At 43.6% G+C, this 18,011-nt stretch overlaps 1 protein-coding gene across 5 annotated transcripts in view; it reads right to left on the bottom strand.

Moving 5' to 3' along the window:
- smg1 (SMG1 nonsense mediated mRNA decay associated PI3K related kinase) overlaps nt 1-11,849 on the bottom strand; it is a 35,285-nt gene extending 23,436 nt beyond the window's left edge. For 2 of the 5 annotated variants that reach the window (XM_047800598.1, XM_047800597.1), the window contains exons 1-16: nt 11,577-11,849; nt 9,519-9,676; nt 8,415-8,567; nt 7,721-7,857; nt 7,561-7,619; nt 5,798-6,011; nt 4,282-4,407; nt 4,133-4,205; nt 3,964-4,061; nt 2,972-3,145; nt 2,637-2,858; nt 2,412-2,513; nt 2,053-2,322; nt 1,741-1,871; nt 1,419-1,580; nt 765-883 (exon numbers count right to left, since the gene is read on the bottom strand). In XM_047800598.1, coding sequence (XP_047656554.1) covers nt 765-883; nt 1,419-1,580; nt 1,741-1,871; nt 2,053-2,322; nt 2,412-2,513; nt 2,637-2,858; nt 2,972-3,145; nt 3,964-4,061; nt 4,133-4,205; nt 4,282-4,407; nt 5,798-6,011; nt 7,561-7,619; nt 7,721-7,857; nt 8,415-8,567; nt 9,519-9,676; nt 11,577-11,653 — 2,275 coding nt within the window. In that variant the 5' untranslated portion in view covers nt 11,654-11,849. Of the gene's footprint in view, nt 1-764; nt 884-1,418; nt 1,581-1,740; nt 1,872-2,052; nt 2,323-2,411; nt 2,514-2,636; nt 2,859-2,971; nt 3,146-3,963; nt 4,062-4,132; nt 4,206-4,281; nt 4,408-5,797; nt 6,012-7,560; nt 7,620-7,720; nt 7,858-8,414; nt 8,568-9,518; nt 9,677-10,127; nt 10,247-11,576 lie in introns of those variants that run through there. The other 3 variants (XM_047800595.1, XM_047800594.1, XM_047800596.1) reach the window with 2 other exon arrangements.
- Between the last annotated feature and the right edge of the window lie 6,162 nt (nt 11,850-18,011).

Genomic DNA, 18,011 nt, shown 5'->3' on the forward strand with positions numbered 1-18,011 from the left:
TGAGATGTTCAAGGCTTCGGATATTAATTTATAACCATAACCCTGCTTTAATCTTCTCCACAACTTTACCCCTCACCTGTCTGGTGTGTTCTTTGGTCTTCATGATGCCGTTTATTCACTAATGTCCTCTAACACACTTCTGCGGGCTACAGAACAGCTGTATTTATACTGAGATGAAATAACACACAGGTGACTATTTACTCATTAGGGGACTATAAGGCAGTCGGTTTCACTGGATGTTAGTTAGGGGTATCAGGGTAAAAGGGGGATGAATACAAACGCACACCACAGATATTTATTTGTAAAATTTAAATAAATAAATAAATAAATAGACCTCTTTTATAATTTTCATTCCACTTCACAATTATGTGCCAGTTTCTTTCGGTCTATTTTATAAAGTACATTTTTCTTTCTGGTTGTAACGCGTCAAAATGTGGGAAAGTTCAGTGGGTGTGAATACTTTTGCAAAGCACCGTAGCTCTAATACCTTTGAGTGCTCTTGAGAGATGGAACTGTTTAATTCCTCACAGATAAGTTACCAAACCAAAGGCTAGTCGGTCAGTGACCTCATAGTGACCTCATAGTGACCTCAGTCAGATAGAGCTGGACACTGAGGTTTAAGGAGAACACGAAACACCTTCAGTTACACAGGTGCTGTTTGTAGAAGTGAATAAATAAGTTGTGTTTATAAAACGGATTAAAGTTTGGAACCGTAGTTCGCACGACGCAGTAAGTCGTTGGTGAACTGATAGATTGTTTCTCACCATTTGCAAGAAGTCCTTTACAGAATCGGTGAAAGGAGGGTAGAGAGAACAGCGGGGAGTACGTCTCAGATTTCTTCATCATCAGACAGACTTCCAGTGACCAGGTGAGAAGAAGCTTCCTGAAAAACCACAAGGAATAACAAGTGCTCAGAGCTGAGAGAGAGAGAGAGAGAGCACGAGAGAGAGCACGAGAGAGAGAGCGAGCGAGAGCACGAGCGAGAGAGAGAGCGAGAGCTCGAGCGAGAGCACGAGCGAGAGAGAGAGCGAGAGAGAGAGCGAGAGAGAGAGCGAGAGCACGAGCGAGAGAGAGAGCGAGAGCACGAGCGAGAGAGAGAGCGAGAGCACGAGCGAGAGAGAGAGCGAGAGCACGAGCGAGAGAGAGAGCGAGAGCACGAGCGAGAGAGAGAGCGAGAGCACGAGCGAGAGAGAGAGCGAGAGCACGAGCGAGAGAGAGAGCGAGAGCACGAGCGAGAGAGAGAGCGAGAGCACGAGCGAGAGCGAGAGCACGAGCGAGAGCGAGAGCACGAGCGAGAGAGAGAGCACGAGCGAGAGAGAGAGCACGAGCGAGAGAGAGAGCACGAGCGAGAGAGAGAGCACGAGCGAGAGAGAGAGCACGAGCGAGAGCGAGAGCACGAGCGAGAGAGAGAACAGTACCTGGGCTCAGAGTTTAGGTGCTCTTTACACAGCAGTGTCCCCAACAGATTGAGAAGTGTGCTGAAATGCTTCTTGGTTGCCGTGGTAACCGTGCTGATGACCGCCCCATCGAAAAGCGATGGGCTCGATGAGCTGAGGCTGCTGGAGATGAAGTGGTCGTGTCTGAGTCAGTAGGAGAGCAGAGACACGGCGTTAAAATAAACAAACAAACAAACAAACAAATCGTGTTAGAAACAAACAAAACACTGTAAGATGTAACCGTTACTACCGGTATAATTACACACGTTTATGGAGGCGTGTGTGTGTGTGTGTGTGTGTGTACCTGGTGCAGTGTGAGTACAGCGTATACAGCACAGCGTACTGAACAGAAGGGTAGTGTACGGCCAGCTCATTGTGAACAAGCACCAAATTTTGACTTAGGAGTGCAAACACAGTAGGAGAGAGAGCCCACATCTGTAACAGAACACACACCCATCATCATCATCATCATCAGGTGTGTCCGTGTGAATGAGCTGTTACGACACAACAGCTTAGTAAAGTGTGTTTATTACGAATAAAACCTGTGACTCGCGGCTGCGCTACTGTGAGACCTGTGAGACGGATCAGAAAGCAGAAGTACGACGCTGTAACTCACCCCGATCAGGGAGTTCTTGGTGTTGCCGATGGTGGTGAGTGTGCTGAGGTTGAAGATGAGGATGAACTCTGCTCGGTCAGGGCGGAGCTGCAGCTGGCTGAACACGGCGTGCTGGATGTTGGGACACGCCGCCGGGAGCCCCAACAGTACCAGCAGGCTGTTGACGGCACAGCCCATTTCTCCCAGCACCAGTTTATATGCTGCTTCCAGGATGGGGATGTTCTTTAGGCTGAGCACGGCCTGGTATACACTGTGAGCTGCCACCATCACCTACAACCAGAAAAACCACACCAACATACGTTTCAGAACGAAGGGAAACACGGATCAAGCCGAGCGTCATTACGGAGACGACGTCGTACCTCTCGCTCTCTGTGGAAACGCAGCTCCAGAAGCTGGGACTGTGGAGCAAGCAGCTTTTCTACAAACGTAGCAGGCAGCTTGGTGTTGATCTGCTCGACAATCTGCACACAAAGACGGATAAATGTACACACGGTCTTTGTGCTAACAGCTTTTTAACGCGTGTACGCAGAACCGAGGTAAGCGACCAGGTGGCTGTTAGAAAGTATAGAGTGTTGAAGCCTCACCAGCGTGAGAAGGTTCAGGACTCCTACACTGTACTCGGCACTACACGACCGGCAGCTCTCCAGCTGGTCCAGGCCGTAGGAGATGACCGCTCCGGTGAGCTGGCTGTTCGAATCCATGCTGGTCATCAGAACACACACACACTCGTTCCCCGCGGTCAACACGGCCTCGGAGAAGAAAACCTGCTTTGCCGTGGTGATGCACGCTAAAACACGGTTCAACACCTGAGAGAGAAATAAAGATGTATCTTAAGATGCATTTAAACGCTGATCTTGGATCAGTGTGTGTGATGTTTCCTATAAAGGAACACCAGACGCTGCGTGTACGTGATACTCACGTCAGTGACGTACGCCTCGGTGATGGGCGGCCCCCGGATGGGGTTGAAGCGTTCCCCGATGCTGCGCACCACGGTGCTGAAGACCCTCAGCAGAGCTGCCAGTTTGGGCAGAGACACAGCGGGAGGGGGAACGTCCTCGTCTACTGCCTCTCCTGACACCACGTGGCTTAGATCCTGACAACAAAAAAAAAAAAGTCAGAACATGACTGCAGCTACACCAACAACTACACCAAAAATGCCAAAGTCCTCCATGTCACAACCGTTTATAGATAACTCGTACCGTATGAAACCAGTTACAGGCTTTTCCTCCATGTTTGCTGGAACTAAAGTAATCAGCTTGAGATAAACGTGTGGATTCGTTGTTTATCTTCAGGTTCAAACCTGATTTGTATAGAACTGAGGTTCTTTTTACACCTGGTCACTTCCTGTGTTTTCTGTGATCAGATATCTACCCCATGGTAAAAACACCAGGTCTAAATGCCCTCTGAAACGTTTTGGAGACGGATATAAACCCGATGGTACAAACCCCTTCAGGAGGTGGTCTGGGACGTGTTTCAGATGAAACTGGACAGGTGTAAATGAATGTGGTTGTTCGAGCCACATACGTCAGCGCTATACTCCTCCCAAACGGAACTACGTCACTCGCAGGTGATCTTTCACCCAGGCGGCTCGCCGGGGCTTAAAACGCGCCGCTGCCGCCAGCGATGTTATGTTTTTTGTAACATAAACTTCGTAACCGGTTTTTACGTCTTCTTTTCGATCGCGTTCTGAAAACCGCAGACACCAAAGTGTGTTCTGTTACAGTTACCCCGGAAATGAGGGCAAATATATTAGCATTGTGGGCGGGAGCAGAAAGATCGGATCGATATCAGATTCGTCGCGACGCGTTTATGTGGTCTGATGTAAATGGGACAGTTTTAACAGATCAGACATCTACATCAGATAGCAATCCTTACAGCTGTCTGGAACAAGCGGTTACTGAGACCCTGTACCTCTGCATACGCTTCCATGTCTTCCAGAAACTGCCCCAACAGTGTAGTAGAAAAGGCCAAATCAGCCACCCAGAACTGCTCCAGACTCTGTAACCAGCCTGTCAACACACACACAGTTTAGCAGCTTGATAAAATACATAGACACGCCCCCCCTCACACACACCCTTACCAGACACCTGCAGAGTGAGGGACGGTTTCTGTGTGTGATCGATGTGCCACCCCACCAGGATGTCCACTGTGTCCTGAGGAGCGGAGACATTAATGAGTTACCCGGTCTCTGGGCTGTGAGACAGAGGGACGTAAACGAGCGCCGCTTACCCTGAAGTTGGTACTAAAGATGTGCGGGTAGCAGCGAGCCACCAGCAGGATGCACTTCACACTCTGACACAGCAGCTCTGGGGTGTCCAGGTTCTCCAGGATGGACTGAAGGCTGCTCATCACCAACTGAACAGAAATAAAATTAGGGAAGGGGGAAAATGTCTCACAGCAGGACACCAAGCAGAGTTCTCAAATTAAACAAATTCATATTTATTTAAACTTACACTGCAGTCGGTCGTCATACTGATAACTTTTCTAAATACACTACGACTCGTGTATCCCTGATCAGCATGACGTTTTACCAGTGACACACACACACACACGCACACGCACCCACCAAACCTATGTCTATTACTCAGTGAGATCGGTGTTTATGGTCATTTTTAAATGACACACAGCTGGGGTGGTGGTTTTTTTTTTTGCTGGGTTCAACAGCGGCTGTTAAAGGTTAAAGGTGAGGTCTCCGTTGTTTGGGAAACGCTTCAGAAAACCGAGTCGGGACGACAAACGAAACAAAAACAAAACAAACGTGTAGCCAATGAGCAGAAAGGGGCGGGGCTTGTCGATACGGGCGGAGAGAGTGTTCGGTGCGCGTGTGTGACGTTAGCAGAAAGCGGTTTTAACGTTGACATGGAGAATAAAAACAAAGAAAGAAAGAGAAGAAAGACTTACGATAAGGACAAGAAGTAGGACGTGTTAATATAGGATCAGCTTTCCAGCGCTGGAGAGAACTGAAGGAGCAGGAAGTTGGCCACATATTCACAGGTTGGAGTTTCCCGAGTCAATAACTCCTGAGCTAAACGCTGTTACTACACAAATAACACCTCTTTTCTATCGTAGTAATGTAGAGAGGCAGCTACAACCGCGTTTTGTGTAGTAACAGCGTTTAGCTCAGGAGTTATCGACTCGGGAAACTCCCACCTGTGAATATGTGGCCGACTTTACTTAAGACGCCGAGGCGCTTTTTTCCTTCTCGATAGGTGAGTAACGTTGGTTTTGCTTTGTTACACAGAACTAATATATGCCTTTGTCCTTTACATCATTATGCTTGTGTGGCATTTTTGCTTGTTTGTTTATCTACAATCGTATTGTTCTTCCCTTCAAGTATGATAGACATTTCTTTCTGTTCGTCGCCCGGGTTACGTACGTACGTGTGGGCGGAGCTATCGATACAGGGGTGGGACCCGTTTGGGTTAGGGGCGTGTTTGTTTTGGTGATTTTATATGTCACCTTGACCTCACCTTTAATTATAGAAGCTTCAAAAGAGCCGTAATGAAGATGGAGAAGGAAGAAAAAAAAAAAGTACGTCTGTTCTCACGAATGCTTTATTTATTAATTAACTGAGTGTCAGTCAGGAACTATGTGCTGGCTTCAATCACACTAATGGTTGCTCCTACCAGCCTGCTTTTATCTGTTTCTGGTCATATTAAAAGTAGATGACTGACTGTTAAAGCACACACTGTTCATGGTGGTTTGTTCTGGTGACCAAACAGACCGCAGATCACTTGCACCGTACCTGCATGACGGGTGAGAACGCTTTCTTCTCCCCCGCCGTCTCCAGAGCTTTGTACACGGCCACCAGGTAGAGCAGCTTCGCTTCGTCCTTACTGCAGCTGCTGAACTTCACAAACATCCACTTGAAGACTTTTTCTGCCTCGTAGCTGAGGCCGGCGCAGAGCAAACCCAGGCAGCAGGCGGCTTCCTGTCGCAGCTCGTGGAGGAGTTTACTGCTGCGAGGACACGGTGAAAATACCTTCAGTTAGTGAACATGCTGAGGGACAACAAGGTCTCATCGATACCGAGACAAATCAGGACAAGATCCCAAGTCTGACATAATAAGATATAGAATATACACGTTCTTTATTTAAGTAATTGATTTATTTAGACAACACAAAAACACACAAATACTTTGTTCACATTTTTTACTAAACCTTTAAAAGTACAGAATGTTAACATTTTAAAACGTCGGTCTTTATTAAAGCGAAGCTTAAAAACAAACCAACCTGCATTTTATCACCCAAACAATTAGACGTCGTTTACAACGACAATCTCACGTGTGAATAAAGTTTGCTAGAACAGGATCTGTGGTAAGAACCTGGCAGACGATTGAGGACGATATTTGAATAAATTTGAATATTCATGAACAATTTTTCACATTTATTCACCAACTTATTTTATAGTAAAGTCTGACATGACCGACAGAAACTAAATAAAGCTTAAAAGTTTCTGAATCAATAAAAATGATCCAATAAAACCTTAAAATATTCACGAAATATATGTTCCGACACATACGGGGCAGGATTATTAAAGTATTGGCACCCTCGGCTCTGTTTTAATCCTGTGAGATGAAAAGGTACGACACACACACTCATGTTTTTCCTTGAACAGAGAAAGAGAAATGATTCTCTTCCGGTCAGTAATTTAACAGTGTAGGTCTTTATAAAAACACCAAAAAAAACTATGTACATGTTTTTTTTTCACATTGAGGCCGTCCTTAAAAATATTCCTGTTTGCTGTAACCCGACCGACTCGATTATTTACTTATTTTTGCATTAAGTCCGACCGACTTGCCGGTTGTAAATTTGCGTCAAGACCGACTTTTTTTTTTTTTACACTTCAACTAATACAAAAGCAATAAAATAATATTAATTATATTTTAGTAAGTATTGTAAATATATAAATTGGCCTACATACAGACGAAGGCTACATTCTTTCTTTTAAATAAGAACCCATGACATCATCTATGTTTACACTGTCGGTTACCGGATGTCACACTACGGCCTGTGCGTTCGCTTCATCTCATCCTCTCATTCACGGTCAGGGTCGACGGGTCGCACTCGGTAACGATGGCTGCGGCTGCAGTAAACAAAATGTTCGCGGTCACCGTTCAAAGTCGTACGGGTTCGGCCGCCATAGTACATCTAAAGTCATTAAAACAGCTCGACACGTTTTAACTTGGCACGAAGTTCTGGAAAAATTGCCCAGCATCAAAATAAGGTTTACGACGATGCGCCTGAAGGCACGGGTTGAAGACCCAGTCAGTGACGTCACGATATGCTAATTAGCTTAAAGTCATACCGACGGCATCACCGTCACCAAAATTGTAACACTGAAACTTGAAGGAAAAATAATGAATAAAAAAATAATAAAAAAAAATAAATGAATAAAAAAATAGACCTACTGACCCTTTTTATTTTTTATACTGTTACAGCAAACCAAAATATTTCTAACGACGGCCTAAACACAAATCTGTTCGGTATTCCTGAAGCCCGATCGTACCTTTCATTCAGAATGTCATTCAGAGTGCTCAAAATGGTATCCAACTGTTTAACCAGGACCTGGAACAAACACGATCAGACATCAAAACAATACAAAAGCCTCTGTAATAAACACCATGATCGCCGTAGCGACGGATTTGCGCCGTGTGCCGAAAACTTACCACCTTGTTTTCCGAGTGCACGATAAGTTCCCTCATTTGTTTCAAGGTAGCCAGCCTGCGGTCCCGGTCGTCCTCCCGCGACACCCTCCGCAGTAGATTGGCGAGCCGAGACTCATCAGAATGAGCCTGCGGTCGGTCTGCGGCGGGGAACAGAAAAGGTCGTGCCCTCGTTTAGTCTTTTCTCTTCTGTTACGCTAATGAACCTCACCGGATCGTTAGGCGTGTGTACGATTAATATAAATCACACAACATTTTCATGTCTGAACGGTTTTAATTACATTAAAATCAACATCAACATTATTATTTTTTCTTTCTTTTTATTCCTTACTCGTACAAAGAAACCTGGCAGATACACAGATCGTGATTAAACACTGACAGGATGAAGGGATCAACACACTCTGCCCTTAGATACGCTGTAACTGACATCCAAACGTTTTAAGTTCCTTAAAATAAAAAAATAGTTTTTTTTTAAACCTTTTACACTGTAAATAAAACTACAGCCACTTCGGCATCTATTAATGCATCGTTTCTAGATATACAACGATTTGGGCCATTTTAACTCCTTCCTGTGAAATATTACCCTGCACTTAACTTGGCACGACGATGGTGTTTATTTGTAGTCTTATTTAAGGGAAGTTTCTATTGTCCTGTAGGACACGTGTGTGTGCGCGTGTGTGTGTGTGTGCATACACACCCTGTGATTTCCTCATGTCCTTAGCAGCTAAAGCACGGTGTCCATGCTGAAAACTGGGTAAATCCGACGTCACATCATTGATCCTCAACTCTTGCCCCAGCGACTTCCAACCAAATGTATTTTCACTGTGGCCTCCATCAGTGTCATACACACCTGGGGTGGGGTGGGGGTGTAAAGAAACAAACAAACAAATAAATAAACACGAGAAAAAGATACTCGAAGCCTATTAGAAACACTCAAGCCATTTCAGTGCTTTCTAAAGTCACTGATCGTTTGTTTCGTTTTCTTTCGGGATCTGATCTCACAGGTTTCACGGTCATGCTGAGGGGATGGGGGGGGGCAGCTGGGGGCAGTTGTAAGATCACTGGACACTCAACAAGGTCTTGCTGTACATCAGGAAACAGACAGCGCTAACGCTTCGTGTGCTGGACGTCCGTAATAAGCGTTTTTCTCGCTCATCTCCTCGCACGACTTAAACTCTACAGAACCTCACGACAAGATCAGGAATATTAAATTAGATTATTATTAAACTTCTGATAAAACTTCTTTAATACATAAAACATAAAACTTCTTTAACTTTCATATGTACAGGAAATCCATGTAAAGCCTTAAAATATGTTTTTTTTAACAGCATGAAAATAAGTGGTGAGATTCTAAACCCTTAAACACATCAATAGATGAATTATTATAATGGTTTAAATAGTTTAAATATTTCAAAGTTTGTGAACTTTTTTTAAAAATTAATTATTAAAATATTTATAGAAACATTAACCGTTATTTTTTTACAGGATGTATTGATGGAATTTAAAACATTACATCCTTCAATAAATAGGAAAATAAATATGAGATTGATTTTATTAAATAAATTAACATATGTTGATTAACATATTTGTTGAATTACTGGCTCGTTTATTTATTGTTATTTATGAATCGATTTAGTTACGGAGGAGAATATTTACTTATTCAGACTTATTTAAATTAATGAGAATCTTACTGACACTGTTTGTAACAACAAAGGAGGACTTAACGTATTTTAGATCTGTTTTAAAACCATAAAATCCCCAAATCCGCCCCGATCGGTTCTTCCGAGAGCGTCACACAGACCTCCTTCTTCCAACGAGCCATGAGTGGTGTAGGCATCATGGTGCAGCGGTGGGGTTCCCGGCTGCTCGGAGGGTGCAGACTCGTAAACAGCTACTGAACTGAGCTCTCTAGAGATGCTGCACTTCACACCTTCCTGGCTGGCTGACGTACTTTCGCTTCTGAAACAAACACGAGCACAGACAAGGTCAGGGAGCACCTTTACACACACACACACACACACACACACACACACCAGAGTAAAACCCTGACAGTAAGTCACACGTAGCGGCTGCTCACTCACAGGACCGTGTACAGTGGTGTGAGGAGGTTACAAGGAAGCGACAGGTGATTTTATTATAACATTTACAGAAGGAGTCTCCGGTGTCAGCACTTTATTAGTCTACGGCACTGAACCTCACATCACGGTGTAGTGAAGAGACGGGAAGAAAAATAGACAGAATATAATAGACAAAACAAAGGACATGAAATAGAAAGAAAGGTGTGAAAAAAATGAATAGAATAGAATAGAAAGGTGGAAAAAAAAAGAGGACAAAAGAATGTACACGAAACCGAAAGAACAAGCAACAGAAAGGGGTGAAAACTTTTGCACGTTTGGACGACAAGACTCACTTTCTGCTGCTAAAGTGAAACTGAAGCGAATCCTGAATAAACGTGTTGTTACACACATCCTCCTCATCCTCCTCACCTTCATCTTCCTCCTCATCACTGACCATTATAAACAGTTAGCACACTGAGTCCCGGACGCTAGCAAACTTTAGCTCAACAAACAAACTTGGCGTTTTTAATGACGTTATGTGACTAAAACACTCGCTGTTTATCTTCACGGCTTTAACGTATTATTAGGAAATATTACGTCACAGCTAACAATACAAATTATAAATAAATGGACCATTTACATTAGCCAGCTAGCATGCTAAGTGTCTCCGTGTATATAATTAGCTTTAGCTTAACAAACACAATGTTAACGTAATAAAGTGTTTGGGGAACTGTATACAGTTCATTATTAGCGTTATATAGCAGTTAAACATCGGCATGATAGCTAAAGCTACACAACCACCGAGCAACAATTTAACTACCCAGCTGTTTCTCTCCATTATAAATAAATAAATAATAAACAAACCAAATCACTCACCAGCTTCAAACCTAAACTTGGACAAAAAGAAGAATTCTTTTCTCTTCACCTGGCTAACATGCTAATCGGTCAATACGCGGCATCCTGTGACTTTACCTCAGCCCCCCTTTACCTCAGCCCCCCTTTACCTCAGCCCCCCTTTACAACAAACGAAGTTGGTTTTGTAATAAACAAAAAAGGAAAAGCATTACAAAGTTCCTACATGTATAAAATATATTTAGTGAAACTTAAGGCATAGAGACGTCCGCTCAATGTGGTTTTATTGCATTTATAATAAACTACAATCTCTTTAAGCTCCAGTTTTAATCAATAACTCATCACCACATATTACAGGTCCGAATACATTTAACTCGTAAATGTATTTATTAACGCGGCTGGGTCTCAAACACCGCGACTGTACAACCTAGTGCACTAGATGCAGTGCACGTGGCACTTGTTATTCCCCGATGAAGTGCACTTGTCCGTGTGAAGTGTTTATCTGTTTAGAACTCGGCCCACAAATAAGGTTTACTCACAAGCGCGGAAACGGTTCTTATGAGATTAATAATAACGGTTTATTGTACATCCACATTGTATAATACACAATTATATCATTTATGATTGTTATTTAACAACTAACTGAACCGTGTAGCTTTTTAAACGGAATGTTGACTTGTGCTAAGCGGCTAGCTCAATGCTAGCTAACAGGCTAACAAGCTAAGCGCGTCGCTCGCTAGCACGCGATGTTTACACACATACCTAAACGGCTACTAAAGTGATTATCGATCTTTTCACACGAATGGCAATACAGTTATATAATGTTAAATAAACTCAATTAAAAGTAACGCAGTAGATTCAGTTCACGCTGCTCATTTTAATTTACAAAAGTAGGCCTGACTGAATCCCCGCGCTTTCGTACAAAGATCACGTCACGGAGCGACACCAACCTGGGCTGCCAGTCATTCCAGTTCCGGTGCAGTTTATGGGCGCTGCTAAGCCGAGACCCGAGGGCTTTGCGGCTCATTACCTTCGCCAGGACTGCATGACCCGCTTCACCACGGGGAAACGTCCACAGAGCCTGGCCTAACGTCGCGTGTTTGATCTGCACAGGCTCATAAACTGTTAAAACGCCGCGCAAACAACCGAGAAACAGACCGTGTTTGAAAAGTGCGAGCAATGCGGCCTGACCCTCCCCTCTATTTCTGCGGTCATGTGTGAGCGCTACACCGCGCCGCAGCAGTGACACCTAGCGGTCAGAGAGCGTCTGTGCGTCTCTCCGCCTTAAAGGTGGGGTCTCCGTTGTTTGAAAGCCAATGTTGACATATAAAATCACCAAAACAAACACGCCCCTAACCCAAACGGGTCCCAACCCTGTATCGATAGCTCCGCCCACACATACATACGTAACCCAGGCGACTAACAGAAAGAAACGTGTCTTTATCACAGCTGAAGGGAAGAACAATACGATTGTAGATAAACAAACAAGCAAAAATGCCACACAAGCATAATGATGTAAAGGACAAAGGCATATATTAGTTCTGTGTAACAAAGCAAAACCAACGTTACTCACCTATCGAGAAGGAAAAAAGCGCCTCGGCGTCTTAAGTAAAGTCGGCCACATATTCACAGGTCGGAGTTTCCCGAGTCGATAACTCCTGAGCTAAACGCTGTTACTACACAAAACGCGGTTGTAGCTGCCTCTCTACATTACTACAATAGAAAAGTGGTGTTATTTGTGTAGTAACAGCGTTTAGCTCAGGAGTTATTGACTCGGGAAACTCCAACCTGTGAATATGTGGCCGACTTCCTGCTCCTTCAGTTCTCTCCAGCGCTGGAAAACTGATCCTATATTAACACGTCCTACTTCTTGTCCTTATCGTAAGTCTTTCTTCTCTTTCTTTCTTTGTTTTTATCCTCCATGTCAACGTTAATACCACTTTCTGCTAACGTCACACATGCGCACTGAAAACTGTCTCCGCCCATGTCAACAAGACATGCCCCTTTCTGCTCATTGGCCACACTTTTGTTTTGATTTTTGCTTTGTTTGTCATTCCGACTCGGTTTTCTGAAGCATTTCTCAAACAACGGAGACCGCACCTTTAACCACGGCGTTTATATCAGCAGCATCACTGACTGTTAGAGAACCCAGTTACAGTAAATCATCCACTTTCAACATAATCAGGGAATAAAAGTTTCAGGAGGAGCTGCTATGAGAGGATGTTTTTATAATGAATAATACATTAATAATTATATTATCTCACAGTTTAGACTACTATCACTACTTTTCCTTTCTATTTCCACTTTAACATCAACAATAATAAAAAAAAATAACATATTGATATTTTAGATGTGTGATGTTTCTGGATATAAACACCAAAGCATCAATTCTTTCAGTTGTTTGATTGTTTATTCATGTTATAGCTGATATATTTTTGGTGACCACGTTTTTAGGTTCTTCAGGGCTGGAGATGAGAGTTTCTGAGGTTCTTGCACAACATCCCTGAGGAAGAAGAGCAAGAAGAGGGAAAGGAAACAGAATAAGGGAAACACCAAGCATTTTAAAATCAATCAGAATCATTTTTATTTGCCAAGTGTGAGCAGACACGCAATTTGTTGTGGTTTTTAAGGACACACACATGAAAAAGTATTGGCCCCCTTCCTCATTTGTCACACTTTAATGTTTCAGATCAAACAAATTTAAATATTAGTCAAAAATAACACAAGTAAACACAACATGTAGGTTTTGGAGGTTTTTATTATTAAGGGAAAACTAAACCCAAACCCACATGACCCTGTGTGAAAAAGTATTTGCCCCTAAACCTAATAACCGGTTGGTCCTCCCTTAGCAGCGAGAACTGCAATAAAGTGTTAGTGATAACTTACAGTGAGTCTGTTACAGCTGAGGCTGTGTGTGTGTGTGTGGGGGGGGGGGTGTTTGGTCCGCTCGTCTTTACAGAATTGTTGTAAATTGTTCAGCATGAACCCTTTTTAAGTTCATGCCACAGCGTCTCAGTAGGATTCAGGTCAGGACTTTGACTCGGCCGCTCCAAAGTCCTCATTTTGTTTATCTTCAGCCGTTCAGAGGTGGACTTGCTGTGTGTTTTGTATCATTGTCCTGCTGCAGAACCCAAGTTCACTTCAGCTTGACATCACTAACAGATGACCACACTTTGTCCTTCAGGATTTTTTGGTAGACAACAGAATTCATGGTTCCATTTGTCACAGCAAGTCTTCCAGGTCCTGAAGCAGTAAAACAGCCCCAGACCATCACACTACCACCACCATGTTTACTGTTGGTATGATGTTCTGTTTCTGACACGCAGTGTTACTTTTACACCAGATGTGACGGGACACATGTCTCCAAAATGTTCAGCTTTTGTCTCCTCAGTCCACAGAATATTTTTTGGGGATTTTTTGGGGAGTAAGTTTTGGGGATCATCAAGATGTTTTCTGGCAGATCTGAGGCGAGCCTTTATGATGTTTTTGCTCAGCAGTGCCATTTATGCCCAGTCTCTTTCTTATGGTGGAGTCATGAACTCTGACCTTAACTGAGACAAGTGAGGCCTGCAGGTCTTTGGATGTTGTTGTGGGGTCTTTTGTGACATCTTGAATGAGTCGTCTCTGAGCTCTTGGGGTAATTTTGGTCGGCCGGCGACTCCTGGGAAGGTTCACCACTGTTCCATGTTTTGACCATTTGTGTATAACGGCTCTCACTGTGGTTCACTGGAGTCCCAAAGCTTTAGAAATGGCTTTATAACATTTTCCAGACTGATAGATCTCAATTACTTTCTTTCTCATTTGTTCCTGAATGTCTTTGGGCCTTGGCGTGGCAGTAATCAGGCCTGTGTGTGGCAGTAATCAGGTCTGGGTGTGGCAGTAATCAGACCTGGGAGTGGCAGTAATCACACCTGGGTGTGGCAGTAATCAGGACTGGGTGTGGCTAGAGAACTTAAACTCAGGTGTGATAAACCACAGTTTATATGTTGAAGATTTCTATCATTGCAGTCAAGGTGTTTGTGTATAATCTATCGCTCAGCTCTGGAAAGTATTGGCACACTTAGATAAGATAAGATAAACCTTTATTCGTCCCCCAGTGGGAAAATTTCTGTTACAGCAGCAAAGGAAACATGTGCAAATATAAAGTGACCGTAATACAAATATCTACAGTATAAATACAAAAGAAAAGAAGTAAACAATACAGTATTATAGAAAAGACCTTCAGTATGACTTCGGATGTAACAGTGTGTCACTGAAGGAGCTGCTCAAAGACAAAACAGTTTGGTTCAGGGGGTGAGAGTCGTTCTCCATCGACGATGAGAGCTCAGCTACCATCCTCCTTTCTCCCACCTCCTGTACAGTGTCCAGGGGAATCCTCAGGACTGAGCTGATCTTCCTGATCAGCTTGTCCAGAAGAGATGCTGCTGCAGAGTGAAAACTGTGACTTTAATTCTCGCAGCCTCGCCACACCCATGGAGCTGCTTCACAGTGAACCTGTTGCCACCAGATGGTAGCGTGCTCTAAACCTCAAGCTCCACTTCAGGAGAAGATCCACTCATTTCCTGTGGTCCGGGTCTCTCCTGGCTCTTCGCGGATAAACGGAATCCATCCTGAACATTGATCTCATCATGTTTTATGCTGCTCCATGTCTGACTTCCACATCACGTTGCTAGGCAACTGCTCCTCTCTGTTAACAGTGCACACTATGAAGAGCAGTGAAGATGATGAAGATGAATGAGCTTCCTGCTGGAAAACAGCATATTGCCAAATCTGACTCAGCTGTCTGAATTTACAGATGAGATTCTGTGTGATCTTTATGCTTTAGGTGAGACATAAACACTGAGTGACGTGACATAAGTACGGTGACCCAGACTCAGAATTCGTTCTCTGCATTTAACCCATCCAAAGTGCACACACACAGCAGTGAACACACACACACACACACACAGCAGTGAACACACACACCATGAACACACACCCAGAGCAGTGTGGCACCCGAGACTCAAACCCACAACCTTAAGGTTAGGAGTCAAACTCTCTAACCATTAGGCCATGACTCTGTGTTGCTAGAGACAACGAATCAATCAACCACATGATGGCGTGAAGGAGCAGAGTTACAGCAACATGTCCTGTGTTCTGTTCCTCTTATACTACAACAGCCTCCAACACTTCATTAATCAATGAATCTTTTTCCTTTAATGCTGTGGAACATCCTCATCATCACTTCTAGCAGCTATAACTAGCAGTTCACTCACCACATGACAGAAGCTTTACCTCTGACTGTTACACATCTCTAACACTGGAGACTCCTTCACTAAACGTATTCTCCTTACAGACATCTTCACCACATCACTGTCATGACATGATCTTCAGCCAGGGTCATTTAGAGCCGTCCACTTTTCTTTTTTTTTTTTGACGACAGGACGTGTCTGGTGTCGGACGTCTGGTGTCCGGTGTCCGACACTCACGTTTTCACTCACGCACTAATTTAATTAAAATGACGTATCAGAGTTTTCTCTCGACCGAGATCAATAAGATCAACCAACTGCCCTGCGATCGCATCCAGGAGTCGTGAGATCGACGGTAATCTGAATGATTTCTATTAAGTGAAGATCAGCGTGTCACAGTCTCTCATAAACAACAACAAATAAACTCTAGGAGGACTCTCGGTCCTCACCGCAGTCAGGAGCGAATGACAGAAAGGTTCATTAAAGGATAAAATAATAACAAAGTACTAGAAACACTATAGACATGAACTAGCTTTTATTTTAATTAATTAATCAATCAATCAATCAATAAATTAATTATCTACCGCTTATCCGAACTTCTCGGGTCACGGGGAGCCTGTGCCTATCTCAGGCGTCATCGGGCATCGAGGCAGGATACACCCTGGACGGAGTGCCAACCCATCACAGGGCACACACACACTCTCATTCACTCACACACTCACACACTACGGACAATTTCCCAAAGATGCCAATCAACCTACCATGCATGTCTTTGGACCGGGGGAGGAAACCGGAGTACCCGGAGGAAACCCCCGAGGCACGGGGAGAACATGCAAACTCCACACACACAAGGTGGAGGCGGGAATCGAACCCCCGACCCTGGAGGTGTGAGGCGAACGAGCTAATCGCTAAGCCACCGTGCGCCCCTATTTTAATTCAATTCAGTTCAATTTAAGTTTATTTGTACGGTGCTCTTTACAATGGACATCGTCACAAAGCAGCTTTACAGAACATAAAAATAGAACAAAAGGTTATTATAAAGATTAATATAATATAAAAGTCCCAGATTATTATATATATATAAATGTGTATGTATTTGTCCCCAATGAACAAGTCTGAGGTGACTCAGGTGACTGTGGGGAGGAAAAACTCCCTTAGATGGTAAAGGAAGGAACCTTGAGAGGAACCAGACTCAAAGGGGAACCTCATCCTCATCTGGGTGACACTGGGGGTGTGATTATATAACCTCATCCTCATCTGGGTGACACTGGGGGTGTGATTATATAACCTCATCCTCATCTGGGTGACACTGGGGGTGTGATTATATAACCTCATCCTCATCTGGGTGACACTGGGGGTGTGATTATATATATACAGTCTGATAAATGTTGTAGTGACGTAAAAGATCACATGGAGTCACATCTCCTCTTTAGTATAGCAGGGTCTAACTGGAGCTGGTAGATCTGTAGATGTCTCAGGATCCTCAGAGTCGGCCTCGCCTCAGTTGGAGCTGGTACAATTTCTGTCTGTTTCATTTGGACAAATGTACAAAATCAAATAAAATCCAGTAAATCAGCTTCCATTTCATCACAAAATTCTAGGCAGATCTCTTTAAAGTCGAGTCTGTTTCTCCTCTAATCCTTTTCCTTCAGGTAGATTTAAATCTCAGCTTCTTTTTATTATTCTGACGTCACTTCCGTAATTGAGTCGTTCATAAATTCTATACACAGCCATAATCCTAGTGTCCGTACGTTTTACACCACAGGGGGGCGCCCTGTTAATGCCTGATACATAAGCGGTTTGGCCAAACGTCAGTAATCTTGGTTCCTTTTCACATCCATTTTGAAAGTTTTGCTGCCCCCTGCAGGTCTGGAAGATGTGAGTCGCCGCTTACAGCAAGAACTTTACTAACAGCAGAAAGAAAGTCACTGAAGGTTTAAAGCTTTTACAGTTTGTCCTTGTCAAAAATATCAGTATAGCAGAAATGTATTTAAAACAAACAGAGATGGGCGACTTGAGTCATGTGACTTGACTCGACTTGACTTTGACTCGCACACGTGTGACTTACTCCCACCGCTGAAAACAGAGGATGTGAAGTTGTTGTTTTGTGTTCATTCTGTAGAGCGGTCGAGTCAAAGAAATAAAATCTGATAGACT

The sequence above is a fragment of the Tachysurus fulvidraco genome, chromosome 15, assembly GCF_022655615.1.
Source record: "Tachysurus fulvidraco isolate hzauxx_2018 chromosome 15, HZAU_PFXX_2.0, whole genome shotgun sequence".
Taxonomy (NCBI): domain Eukaryota; kingdom Metazoa; phylum Chordata; class Actinopteri; order Siluriformes; family Bagridae; genus Tachysurus; species Tachysurus fulvidraco.